At 47.8% G+C, this 14,544-nt stretch overlaps 1 protein-coding gene and 1 non-coding gene across 7 annotated transcripts in view; both read right to left on the reverse strand.

The window, feature by feature from the left end:
* Positions 1 to 14,544, reverse strand: part of LARGE1 (LARGE xylosyl- and glucuronyltransferase 1) — a 491,734-nt gene that overhangs the window by 350,233 nt on the left and 126,957 nt on the right. For all 6 annotated transcript variants that reach the window (XM_074375446.1, XM_074375448.1, XM_074375447.1 and 3 more), the window contains one exon: positions 11,227 to 11,414. In XM_074375446.1, the coding sequence (XP_074231547.1) occupies positions 11,227 to 11,414 (188 nt within the window). The remainder of the gene's footprint in view (positions 1 to 11,226; positions 11,415 to 14,544) is intronic.
* Positions 13,662 to 13,734, reverse strand: TRNAA-AGC (transfer RNA alanine (anticodon AGC)). The gene has a single exon. It is a non-coding gene; the product is annotated as a tRNA-Ala (tRNA).

Raw genomic sequence — 14,544 nt, forward strand, 5'->3', positions numbered from 1 at the left:
ATGCTCCGTAAATGGTAGCTAACATCAGCCTGCTTTCTGGCACACCAACGCCTATTACGCGTCTACTTTATTTCAGGTATTGTGCCAAAGGCTTAAGGATTTGAAGAAGATTACAGAAAGGTGAGGCCTCACCACCCGAAGGGTGCAGAAATCTGAGTAAATAGTAATGATAACAATTTATCCAGCCCTCATTACGGGCCAGGCGCTCAGTAACACGCACCACTATGCCTGCACTACACGTCTGAAGAGGAGGTAGGTTATGTCAGTGAGGTGCAACTCAACACAAGTGATTAACAGAAGCACAAACAATACAGTGGCTGAGGATAATAATATTGCCCTCAGGAACTTGATGTGAGGACTAAGATTTAAATGTCAAAGGCAACAGGGAATTAAGCCAGCTGCTCTGTTAGACAAACAGCAGGCACTCCATCAGTGCTGTCATCACCAAGCTGATGGTTATGAAATCCAAGACCAGGCGCTGAGAAGGGGAGCTGAGATCAGCCCCCCAGAGACTACACGTTATCCAGGTCAAACTTCCCAGACTGGCCCCAAGATCAGGATCACCAGAGGCACTTGTTGAAAATGAAGACACCTGGGCACCTCCCGTGCAAAATCCCATTTAGCAGACCTGGGCCAGGGCTCCAGAACTATTTTTCTTAAGTATTGTCCCAGGGTGGGCCGAGCCTCTGCCACTTCAACTGATGCCCAGGTGGTCCTCATCCTCTGGCAATTCTGGAACCAGAGATCCTGGTGACCTCCTTCCTGGCAGGAGGAAGAAATACTCTCTGAGGTTCCTTTGAGGTTAGCAGCCCAAGGCAAGTCCAGATTGCAAGGAGCCAGCTTCCCAAGGAGGAGACTGGATGTAGGAAAGGCAAGTCAGAGCACAGATTCCAAGACCCCTTGCCAGGCCTGCGAGGTGGGCCCCTGCTACCTTCCCTGGCTGCATCCACCATGAGCCCTCCTCTCCTCTCCCTCTGGCTGCTGTGATTTCTCCTTGCTCTTCTGCAGAGGCATCAAAGCACTCTCTATTCCCTCTGCCAGAAATGCTTTTCCCCCATCTCTGCCTGGCTCAGCTTCAACGTCACCAATCAGAGAGCCCTGCCCAGACCACGGTATCAAAAGCACTTCCCGCTCCCCCGCTCCTCCCCCAGCCCCTCCGCTGCCCCGTGCACCATCAGCTCTCCTGCTTGAATCTTTTTTGTAGCCTGTATCACCACTCAGCAGAGTGTGAATCTGTTAATCATCCTCTTCCTGCACTGGGGAGTGAGCTCCTTGAGAAGAGGCGACACACTCCTGAAATTCACAGCCCTGTCCCCAGTGTCCCAGAACAGTGCCTGACTGTGCTTGTCGAAGGAATGAACCACCTTGAGCAACCCACCTAAGGGCTGTGAAGTGGAATACCCTCCCTCCCTGATGGGACAGTGGGAGGATAATTTAAATGTATATGGGAAAGCTCGAGGTCAACGTCGTCATGCTACCTAACCCTCATCACTACCTACTGGCACAAAGGAGGACGTGCCTTCTAAGATGTCACTGCAAGCTTCAGCACCCAACGCTGGCTCTGCGCCAACAAAAGCATTCACGATGGGCAGGAGACGGAGAATGGAGTGCCCTCTGCTGGGGCAAAAGTGACCAAGATCTACTCTCTGAAGGTCCCACTCTAGAAAGAGAAGGAACCCTGCATCTTCCCAACCATGCCATCCGAAACAGGACTCTGTTGACTCCTTAAGCAATTCCTTGCTTCAGAGAGCACAGCTGAACACACAATGACTGTCAATCTACTCTGTGCTAAGCACCATGAACTCCACTGCATCTGCACAAAAACCCTGTTAAATAGGAAGCAGCATCCCCACCTTTGGAGGAGACAACTTGGGCTCAGAGAGGCTGAGTGACTCGGCTGAGGACACACAGCACTTAAGGGGAGGTTTGGGAACTTGAACCAGGTGTGTGGACTCAGCTACAGCCCCACCAGACAAGCCTTCAGATCTAGAAGTGATTCTACATTGTGTCAGAGGTCAGTCCTTTTCTCTTTGTGACTCTTGAATGTCCTCACAATCGCTCATCTGAGTGAAATCATTTTTTCCAAACGTGGCCGCCAGGGCCACAATTAGCAGCTGCAGGTGCATTTATGACCACAGTTACCGTATGTCTCAGAGTCTCCCTGCCTTCTCCCCACCTACCCACCCTGCTTTCCAACTGCTAGAGTCTGGAAATACAGAGAGCCATGAACAAATGGGACATTTGTCTTTTGTCTTGACTAAAACTGACAATGAAGACGGCGATGACCAGCAGTGAATCAGTGGTGACACAGACCACTGGGTGGTGGTTCCAATTAAAAAACTGGCTGAGTGGGGAGGGTAGAGCTCAGTGGTAGAGCACATGCTTAACATGCACGAGGTCCTGGGTTCCCCAGTACCTCCATTAAAACAAATAAATAAGTAAACAAACAAGCTAAATTACCCCTCCCCCCAAAAAAACTTTAAAAAAAAAGAATTAAAAAAAAAAAACTGGCTGAGGCTGAGATTACGAGCTTAGTTCGTTCAGCCACATTCTCTAGACCTCATGTGCCTCCGGGGCCTTACTTAGCCCCGGTGGGTGATCTTTTTTCATCTCTCCCAGGACGACCTGCCAACATTCTGGGAATTTGTAAGAGGGGAAGAAACTAACCCTGCTGATCTGTAACACGTACTCTGTTCAGCCTGTTAACAGGGGTATGTATGAGCTAGAGCGTACGTCCCCCTTCTCATGGCGGAGACACCCGCCGGCAGACATTAGGCAGCTCCTCTATTGTCACTCTGTGATTTCAACAGTGTCCCCTGTCATTGAGGGACACACGCACCCCACCGTCAGGCCCTGCCTTGTATAATGTCCTTGCGTAGATTTCAAAGGCTTTATCTGCTTAGGTTGTAAGCCTGCCGAGATGAGTCTACCATCCATTCCTGCCCTTAATTGTATGGGTCTATGGCAGAAACAAAATGCAAAATTGCATTAAAGGCCTAATCGAATTTTCTGCTTGTATTGGCTTACAATAATCCTGCCAGCCACAGAACATGGTTTGCCTTCTCTTCCGAGACGGCCCCTTTTCCCTTGTCTCCGGGTTCGTCTTGTCCTTAAACCTGAGCATGTTGACGTCAGACGTCACCTACCAGTAGGTGGCAGACAGCAGTGTGCAGGGTCTCTTCTAGCAAGACTGGGTTCCAGGGCCGGCTCCCTTACTTACTGGCTGGGTGACCTTGGCCAGAGAAAGCTGAACATCCCTGAGCCCGTTTCCTCATCTACAAAATGGGACAAGTGTGAAGCTGACTGGGGGAATAAATGAGATTGAGTGTGTAAAACCCCTAGGCCAGCACATGGCCCAGACGGTAAGCCAAAGGGTCCAAACTCAAAGTTAACCCACGCCAGACAGGGATCAGCAAGTCACATGACCAAATGCCAGGGGCCCTTTCTTCACAGTTCCGCTTCGGGCGTGGGGTGGCACAGGACGACCAGGGAGGGTGGGCACCGGGACAGACCAGAACATTCCCTCACTGTGCAAAGGAGCAGCTACTACACCCCGGCCAGTGGATGCCATCACGAGATGAGGTTCTGGTTTGCTGGATCCTTCCATTTTATTAAGGAAAGCCAGAAATCATTATTTTTATGTGCACGCTCCCAATTTTTAACTGTTAAACAGCACATTCAAAGCCGCTAACGGCAGTTGGCAGGTTGAACCCATCATAACTGCAGGTCATTTGCAGCCAATTTCTGCTTAACAAGCAACAGGCGGACACTATTGTTCTGGCTTCCACTGTGGTTACGGTTTCAATAGCGCATCACCTTTCTGTGCTTTCCCATCTCCTACAAGACAATAAAAGTTTTCCTTCTTTCCCAGGCACAAGGGCTTTATGAGGATGTAGGTATGGTGACTAATGCCGATGGGAACATTTATCCAAGGTGGCTTGGTGACCATGTTAAGAAATATTATCGTTTGAATTATTCATTGGGGCTATGTCATTGCCAGAGTTCTGGTAGGAATACTGGTCTTGTTTCAAAGGGATGAAAACAGTCTTTCAGAATGAGGGTTTTCTGAGCAAATTTCAGATCTTGAAGTCAGAGCTGTGATCAGACCCTCACAGGGGGAATATATGTCCAAATGGCGAGGTCTGCCAGGAAGGAAAAAAAGGACGTGTGGCTACGTACAAGTGTTAAACATCTACCCCCAAAGAAAAGTTTCATGCTTAAAAAGCATCTGAATTTCAAAGCGAAACAGTGACATAGCTTCGTAAATCCCAAAGGTTAATAAAATTCCTCTCATCTGAAAAGAATGCAAACCCCACAGAATCTCTTCAGATTCAGATACTTAAACGATCAAGATCCACCAAGATTTTTAAAAAATAAACACGTACAGAAAAGCAAACAAACCATAAATGAAAAACTGAATTGGCACAACATGAACACACCTGTATAATCACACAGGTTAAAGTGAGTTACCAGCACCCCGAAGTCTTCCTTTTGTCCTGTTCCAGTCTCATCTGTACCCCTAAATAAATGTTTGCCTACATATTTGAGACCATATGGTATATATTCTTTTGTGTCTGTTTTCTTTCACTCAACGCTACCTGTGAGTAGATTTTCATTGGTCTGTTGTGCTTTGCGATATAAATATGCCACTATTTATGTGTTTATGTCTACTGGGGACAGACATGTCCCACGTGCTGATGTGAAGTTCTTTTGCATGTCTTTTGTGCGAACGTACACACATCTCTCTTTGGTGTATGACTGGGGACAGAACAGAGAGGTTTAGGTGATAACACCAGAGTATTCTAAGTAGTTCTACAAATGGCTATCATTTACTTAAAATTAACAGACCTACTCAACCATCAACAGATCTCTCTGAATGAAATCCCCCTCCCCTCCTTTTGTTAAGTTGATATTTGAAATAAAAATATATGAAATCACTTTGAAAGCAGAACCCCCAAAGAGCAGAAGTTCTCGGCCTTTACAGAAAACCCTAACCTATCATTGGTTACAGATTAAGCACCTATTATAGACAAAGTATTATGGTCTAAAATTGTTTGAACAGGCAAATGCATCTGAATACAATGCCTTTTTCAGGACTGGTAAATCCTGCTAGATATTTATATATCAAATTAAAATTATAGAAGCCAAAACTCCTGGAGCAGGATAACAGGTCTGTACGAGAAAGCCAATGGTACAACACTCCTTTGCTTTGTCTCTAAAGAACAGTAACAGGATGGAGGGAGTGCAGAAGGGGACGGGGGAGGGGCACAGAGGACCAAATAATGGTTCCTCAAAGATGTCCACGTCCCAATCCCCACGACCTGTGAATGTGTTACTTTACATGGCAGAAGGAACTTGGAGGGTGTGATTAAATTAAGGATTTTGAGATGGAATAATTATCCTGGATTTAGGGCCCCAAATAATCACAAGGGTCCTTACAAGAGGGAGGCAGGAGGGTCACCACTGGACAAGGAGATGTGACCACAGAAGCAGAGGTCACAGTCAGAAAGAGCAATTTGAAGATGCTGCATTTCTGACCATCAAGGTGGAGGAAGGAGCCATGAGCCGAGGAAAGCACGTAGCTTCTGGAAGGTGAAAAAGGCCAGGAGATGGCTTCTTCCCTGGGGCCTCCAGAAGGAACCAGCCCTGGCAACATCTTGGCTTATAAGCCCAATGGGACTGATTTTAGATTTCTGACCTCTGAAACTGTCAGATAATAAATTTGTGGTAATTTGCTACGGCAGCCATAGGCAGCCCATACAAGGTGGCTGCTGGGCTGAGCTGAAACCAGGTTTCCTGACGCTGGTCCGAGACTCTGACCCTGAGCTCCTCTGGCAGATGCAGCCAGCTGACACATCACGGTCATTCTCTCCACCCCGGCAGGACCACTGATATCATTTGAAGATCAAAAGCCGGGTGTTAAGAAAAGTAGAGGTCACCTTCACAACCATCTCACAACCAAGTAAAATCGTGATAGACTTCAATTGCCCTCTCAGATTCCAAGACCTTTTTTGCGCAAGGTAAGAAGCAGACTCAGGCAGCCACAGTGTGCCCTGTGGCTTGGGCACCGTCTGCAGCCAGTGCCTGTCACATCCTCATCCTCTGTAGGCTTTTGCTTAAGCTCAGCACGTGTATTAAGCATTGGCTAGGAAGCCCTTCATTTCTGATTAAAATAACAATAATAAAACTTCTATAAGATGCTCTCCACTTCATTTTGCATTCAGCATCCCATGCTCTTCTACCCCATAATATCCTTATTGAGTGATACATTCGGGACACTGGCAGGCAGGCAAAATGGCTTGGCTGCCATGAAAGCTGCCACACAGCCTAGCCTCGGGGCTAACAGAGTCTTTAGCAAATGGTCCACCAGCACCCTGCACAGGCTGAGCTCACAAACCTCCCCCAGCACTATCTCTGGGCTGAGGGATGGGGAGAGTGGATGCAGGGCTGGGGAATCAGTCATCTTAGAACAAGCTCTGCTTGGATCAAAGACCCCCCCCCTTTCCCCCTATTCCTTTTGTTCATGTGCCCCGTGATCCCCCATAAGGATAAAGCAAAAAGACCAAAAACAAACAATTAAAAAAAAAACACTTTAATTTACAATTCCTTAGTTCTCACTGAAACTCTTCAAAATGGTCAGGTGTCAGGACCTCATTTCTTTCTGTTGAAATGTATCATGATGACTCTCAAACCATTTGTTTTGGGAGGAGTTTGCATTGATAATAACCACGAAGCCAGGCTTCGAGAATGACAAAACGTGGGTGCAGGCTGCAATCAGTTCAGAAATTAATATCCTCTGCCTGGCCATGACACTGCTTTGAAATGCACAGGACACTGCAGCCTCTGAAGACATGTGCTTTTAAATAACACCCACAACCTCACCGTGCCGCCTTCCCGACCGCGAGAAGTGTCTGCCCGGAGCTGGTTATAAACTATCGGACGGCAGCACGTGTGAACAATTTTCTGAATGCCTGCGAAGCACCCTTTTCCCACGTGCTGCTAATGCAACAGCGGCTGAACACCATTTCCTTGATGGGCAGAAGCGCACCACACCCAGGCAAATAAAACTCCCATGCCCACGAGAAAAGGCGATTTTTCTGGTTGAAAATAACAGGTATGATCTAAATTCAAATGGAGGTGTGTTTAAGCAGCATTACTCAAGTCCCAGCAATACCATCCCAAACCCAAGGAAAGTAAGGTTCCTGGAGCCATATCCTGAGGTCTCAAAATCAGAGATGCTTAGAACACCAGGAGGAACCCTTGTCTACCTGTGGCTCCCACTGCCCTTAACAGACAGAACCCTTTCCAGCCAACGCATACTAAGGACCCACTAGGGTGATGCTCAAGCTCTGGGAACGTGAAGATGAATAAAACAGCCCTTGTCTCAGGAAACTCAGAGGCAAATGGCTAGAAAGACACCAAACAAGCAAAACACCCATTGGTGAGTGTGGTCACAGAAGGCTCCACACGGGATCAGACTTTAGGGGAAAATGACACTGAATCTGGGCACTGAAGGTGAGGGCTGGGAGGAAGCCTTGTGGAAAAAGAGAGCTGAATATTGGGCAGAAGGGACAAGGAGCAAAAATTAAGAAGTTTTCTCAGGGTGTTCGATAAGGCACTCTCCCCTGGGTGGAGGCAGAAATGATCAGCTAAGGGAGAAAGTCTGTGAATGACCCTAGAGTTGTAATAAGGCATCTGAAGTTAACCCGGGAGGCAGTGGTGAGAGCGGTCAGCACTCAGAGCCAGGAGAGGTCACGTTCCTTTGCTCACTCACTCAGCAAATGGTCCTAGAGACAGAAGGATGAACAGAGTGAAACATTCCCTTCCCTCCTGAAGCTTGTCATCAGTTGTGAAGACAACAATGATAAAAACAAGAAAAATCAAATGTCCTGAGTAGGAGGAAGGGGAAAGGACTAGGATGTGGGGGTGGGGCGTGGAGCAGAGGACGCCAACCGAGTTAAGGGTGAGAAGCAATCACGCTTCAGCTGAGACAGGAGGATCTAAGTCAGCCAGCAAAGACGAGATGGGGAGGGAAAGCATGGACCAAGACCAGAGGACAGAGGGGGCAGTGCACACGGGCGTCGAGGGAAGTCCAGTAGGGCTGGACGGAGGATGTGCGGAGGGCGTGAGGAGATGGGGCCGGAGGGTGGGGACGACGTGTGAGAGCCGGCTGCTGCCTCCGTCCTGATCACAAAGGACACACGTGAACGACTGAGCCAGGGCATCCGAGGCAGTGAAAGGGAGGACGCCAAAGACACAGCTGCAAGAAGCCAAGGTCAGATCCAGCAGATTAGGGCAGCCCAGCGATGGGGGGAGCGAAGAAGGAAAAGAACAAGACTCCAAAGCTTAGAGCCTGAAGGAGGGGTGGCTGGGGATGTTAACTGAGACGGTGGAGGAAGCGAGGAGGATCTGGGAAGAAATGAAGTCAGGAGGGTTTAGGAACCTGGGGGTCACAGCACCGGCAGAAGCCTCCCCTGATTAGCAACCTTAACCAAAGGCCACTCTCTGGGAATGCAGATCTCGATGCCTTCCCAGATGGTGAACCCCAACACCTGGCAAATGAGTTAGAGCAGGTGTCCCTTCCTATGCTGAGAAGATGCCTGCTTCCTCAGAACTCTTATGCACTGACCCTGGATCCACACTCCGGCACAGCTCACAATGACCCTACTCCCTCTTCCTGTCATGTTTCCCATCAACTGAAGATGATTCTGGTCATTTCTAATTCAGTCACATTTGCTGCTTACAATCATAAACTTGTAGGACATTTCATGACTTCAATAGATGGGCTTCATTTTTACAGAGTCATTTCAAGCAGGAGGAGATAGAGAGAGAGGTGTGACTGTGCCCCACGTAACCCAGCTACCCTGGCTGAGCTGATTCGAGAGCCTGAGACCCTGACCCCATCCAGTGCTCTCTCAGTGTCATCATGCTGCTGCGTGTCATCTGAGTCCAGAAGTTTATGCTGAGAGCATCTGCATCTCGGGGTGAGTTCTAGGTTCTGCTCTCAGGCAATCCATCGAAATTCAAACAGGGTTGAAAAATACATAAACCCACGTAAATTCTGAAGAGCAAGACCCTGAATCCAGGCAGCAGTTCTCTCCCTTACTGATGCCTCCACTGGCCTCGAAACAGAAAACTCAAGGGCGTCAGTAAATGGATTGCAAAGTGGTTACGTTTAACTAGAAAGAAGGGAAGGTCTCCGCGGGTCCTTTTGGAAATGCACCGACGCCTGTGGCAACTGGCAGAAACTCCAAGGAGGAAGCCCCTGTCTCTCGATAAGTACTCAGCCTTTTCTGGGTCAGGACAGGTTGGGCAGGTCACGCTGTGGAACTTACCCTGATGCTCACTCCCTCCCGTCAGCTGCACTTCCGCCTGCACACCTCTCTTGTGCCCAGTATTCCCCTCCCACCCAGGGCAGCGCATCCAGCACGGACAGAAGGACCCTATGATGAGCTGGACCTCTGGCTCCCCATGACGTCCCTCCATAGATTCGGGGGCCATCAGAGTGACCTTACTCTCTCTTTCAGGTGACAGCCCTTTGACTGTTTGCTGCCACTGGCCACGGACACCTGGGGCCTCTGCTTCTCCCAAGTAAACAGCCCCCATGCTTTCTGCTGTTTGGTGTGACACAGGGTTTGAGTTGGCACCCTCACCTAGATTCTCCTAAAGATGCTGACTTGTCTAGACTGTTCTTAAAGTGCAGCATCCAGAAATAAATGCAGTGGCCCAGCTGTGGACTAATACCCAGTAAAAGAAATCCACCACCTTTATCATTCCAGCTAGACCACGTCTGTTCGTGTACCCACATCACACAGCCCCTATTTAATGCAATTTATCGGCCAGTCTAATAAAATCATTCAAAGGCAAGGAGCATTCACTCCGTCAGCCAGCGCTGGGTCAGAGAGCATGATGCTGGCAAGCTGCCTTCCAGTTCACATCAACCCACCACTAAGCACAGCCAGGTATGAATTCTCCCTAACCTGGATCCATTTCTAGTTTCTCCTCTTTAGGAAACTGCACCATTTATCTTGGGGGCCAGGCCTCCCCAGTCTCACTGCACATGCCTCAGGGAACACTTGTCCACCTTATAATCAGAAACAGGCACAGGGCTCAGGGACCCTGAGCCCACTGCTCCAGGGATGTCTGGGGCAGGAAAGTGATGGGGGTGTGGCTCTGGGCCCTCCCCTGCTGTGCAGACACAGAGTTCCACCTCGTTTACATTCAGCCTAGCCAACGCAGGGCACATCTCAGAAAGTGAAGTGGAACTCCTAATTAAAAGGTAGCCTTGAGCTGTCAATAAAATTATGCATAAAGGAAATGTTTAGAAACACAGTAGTGACTTCCTGGAGACAGATTTTCACTTGAGAGATATATATTTTTAACTCAAGTGTGGGGGCAAAGACAAAGAAAGTGTGATCTTCACCACTGCCATTCCTCCCCTCCCTGAAGCTTAGAAAACTATCTTCGAGACGCAAAACGTTGCACTGCATTTGAAACTGCTGGCTGAAGGAATGGTGAGCCTCCCCGTTCAGATGGATTTCGAGAAAGCGGCAGGGATGGGCTTCTGCTATTTGTCTGGGGAGGGCGACTCCTCGGCTGCACCCCTGTACTCACTCCATCACCATCACTGCACATCTTGGTACCCAGCCCGCCTGGCAGCTGCGACCACCCTCTCCCCCAGCGCCCTAGGCTTGCCTCATCCTAACGGGTACCATGGACAGCAATGTCCAGGGCTCACGAGCTGACCTGTCTCCTCCACTGCGCTCCGAAGGTCCAGACTTGTTAGCAGCAGCAGTAGTAATGATAACAGCAAAATGTTGAATGTGCAGATAAACGAGTGAACAGATGACAGAATGAATGACACATCTAGTTCGGCGAAGAGTGAAGTAATCCCCGGGGGACCAACCTCTTCCCCGTTATCTGCACGGCGCTCCACGTGCAAAGCTGCAACCTGACGTCTGCGTAACCTCCACCACTCTGCTTCATCTGGGCACACCTTATTTTTGCCTTTGTATTTCTCTCTTTCTCCTCCCGTTACTGACTCCCTCCAACTACCCGTGTCAACGGACGTGCATCTTTTCCTGTGACTGGGCGTCAGTATTTTATTGTTCTATGAAGTGAGAAGTTGGGATCAGAAGACTTGGAGGTTCTTCCTAGGATTCGGGAACAGCCAGTGTCCTCTCTCTTCCCTCCATCCCTCTCCCTTTGGGAAAGCTGCCTTCTTACCTTCAAAGCTCCCGGCAAACAGGTAAAGCCAGGTGACGGCTGGGATGCAGAGCAGAGTCAGCGAGGCAGCCAGGAATTTCCGTCTCCCTCTGCAGATTCCCAGCATCCTCTCAGAAGTGGCAATCCCTATTCCCAGCGCCGTTTCTCTGCCCGGAGCCTGGAGTCCTCGGCCTCCCTCATAATACTTTCTGCAAGGAAGAGCAAAGGGGAAGGGCTGAGTTCTCAGCACTGTAAATGGATGCAAATTGCTGAAGAGAAATATCCTGCAGATCCTGAAAGCGGTTCGGCTCATCTACAATTTCCTGTTAACCTTTTATCCCAAGAGATGTTGCTGCAGTCTTGTAGTCTACTGAAACTGAGAGCAGAACGTTCTCTACAAAATAAACAAATGGAGGATGATACAAACTATAAGGGACTTTTCTCTCTCTTTCTCTCTCTCTCTCTTTCTCTCTCTCTCTTTTTCTCTTTCTGACTCCCACATGGATACACACACACGTTGTACAGTACAGGTGAGTTTTCAAGCCTGGACTAACACACTTATTAAAGGAGCACTTAGTAAGCATCTTGTATGTACCAAACACTAACCAGGTGCTGGGTTTTCAAAAATGACTCGCACAAGGCTTGGCTTTGAAGAGCAGAGTCTAACAAGAAAGACCAGCATAAAATATCCAAAAAAGCTCTGAGACTGTGATGACTGAGTCTTGCACGGACCCCAAGGGAAGAACAAATGAAGTTGCTGACTGATTTGTGTTTGGTCAAGGGGACGGAACAGGTCTGTGTTTCAGGCAGAGAGAACTGTGAAAGGCACGCGGGGCTGGCGGACAACACACTCGAAGGAAAGGAGACCAGAGAGGCCTCAACATCATCGGCAAGAGGCTGCCTCTCCATCACAGTGGAAAACCTCACAGGGACTCTCTTAATAGCTTCCACCTTTTAATATGCAAGAAGATGCCCAGAAAAGCATTGTGCAATGAGAAGATGCAGGGAACGGATAGATGCAGACGGATAACCTAGAACCAGCCTGCAGAGGGACAATCCTTAGACTGCAGAGAACTGGCTGTGACAGATTAAAAGAGGCAGGAGGTCGATACAGATGGAGCAGAGAGCTTGTGATCTGTCACCTGAGTATTTAACCAGGAAGTCACGCGACACACCAGGAAGATTTAAAAACCAACAGACCAGACATTCTCTTCTCCCAGCTCCAAACACAAGTATCACACTGCATGCAGGAGAGAAAAGTCCACAAAGAGCCTCCTTCACAGAGCAGAACCTGCCACCCAGACAGTTAGAAAAGTTGCAGATTCCCAAGGAATGGATGGCCAAGAAAGAGCTGGTTCAGCTGCCCCCTTGCAAAGTCCCATCATCTGTCCTCCCCTCTGCTGTTGCCCTTAAACCCCATGTGACGATGGTCTGGTTGAAGTGTCTCCCTTCCCACGAGTCTTGGCGTTTCCACAAGACAGATGCCTCGCCCCATCCACCTTGCATTGGCTCAGACTTAGCCTACCACCTGTCACCTGCAGGTGCCCGATAATTGTCTGCTGAACAAATAAATAGAATCAGATTCTAACCAAAGGCGACCCTCTCAAGCTTCAGGAATTTGTGTTCAGCAAGTTGCTGGCAGTAAACGCCTCCTGGAGCCAGCCTCAGCTGTCATTGCGAAGCTTCCTTCTGCAGGCGCTCCGACAGGATTCTCTAAGTGGCCCTCTGTGGGACAGACGAAAGATCACAGGGCTGGAGGGTGCAGACTAGAAAGTAACACTGAGAAAGCAAAAGCCCTTTAGACAAAGAATGCTGACTTGAGAAGTGCCCCCAGGGAAGTTTCCCATTCGGGGGCATGGGAAACAAGCCCTACGTGCAAACTTTGCTCGGCCCTGAGCGAGAGAACTACAGAGACGCCAGGGATCTCTTCGGAAGAGGGAGTGATGGGGAAAGAGACTGTGCTGTTAGATCTGGATGCAAATCCAGGTGTGACACTCAACTGGCTGTGACTCTGGCAAGCCCCCCGTCTCAGGGGGAGATTCATTTTGTTCAACTATGCAATGAAGCAGTGCCCTCTGTCTGGGAGGGTGGTTTTGAGGCTTAAATGGGAGCACCTGAGAGTAAGTGACTAGCAAAAATGATCAAGCATGTGGCAGAGGTGACTTCCCACCCATCCCCCTCTTTCTCTTCCAAAGAGCAGCCTTACTTCTGTTTTTCTCTCTCTCCACTCCCAGACTCCCCGGCCCCTACAGGGTTTGGTAGAAAATATATCTCAACAAACAGGTCTTGACTGACATGCCAAATGGGTGTTTTAAATCTGAAGGATCTATCCACTCAATTCTCCTTCAGGGGGTACCATTACATTAAAATCACTTTTTAAAAAGTTAATTAATTAATTAATTAATTAATTAATTAATTAATTTGAGGAGTAATTAGGTTTGTTCATTTGTTTTTAATGGAGGGACTGGGACTTGAACCCAGGACCTCGTGCATGCTAAGCACGCACTCTACCACTGAGCTATCCCCTCCCCCATAAAATCACTTTAAAAATATATACATAGCACAGTAAAAGAAAAAAAGAGGACACTAATGAACTCATCTACAAAACAGAAACAGACTTTTTTTTTTTAAACAGTTTACTTAATAATGGTAAAGACAATGAGCAGGAAGTATGTGTCAAACACTTTTCTATGTTTCTTACTTGTTTAATTCTCAAAATAACCTATGAGGCAGGGACTATTTTTCATCCCCATCTTATGGATGACAAAACGAAGGCTAAGAAAGATGAATTAACTGGCCAGTGGTTGCACACGCCTATGGCAGAGACACCTCTGGCTCCGCTCTCCTTTAGTAACTGATTCTAACAACTTTGCCAGTGGACATTTTCCTTTTGATGGAACCTAAATCCTTCATATTGAATTTTATGATTATTTGATTATTTTCTTTCCCAGGGTCAAACATATCACCATTGTTTGCTTCCATTAAAAAAAAAAAAAAAGAAAAAGAAAAAAGTTCAATAGACAGAAATAGAATTGGAAAGCTACAGAAGAATTTAGACTTTAGGGGAAAATCAGAATATATATGGAGCTGAACTCAAGTGCATTAATATTTAAATAACACTTTTTAAGACTCTTTGAAACACTTATTTTCCTCCTTTCCTCTCTCCATCTGCAGAAGTTAATTTCAACTGGCACAATTTGTACCAAGTTTTAAAACAGAGTCTAGGATGGTTTGCATTTTATGATAGCGCTGGCATCTGAAATTAAACCCAGCAGGTAAAAAATATTCCTTCATGAATTAGACTTTTAAATGACACCTCTGTGCACTTAAAAAAAAAAA

Source organism: Camelus bactrianus, chromosome 12 (assembly GCF_048773025.1).
Source record: "Camelus bactrianus isolate YW-2024 breed Bactrian camel chromosome 12, ASM4877302v1, whole genome shotgun sequence".
NCBI lineage: Eukaryota > Metazoa > Chordata > Mammalia > Artiodactyla > Camelidae > Camelus > Camelus bactrianus.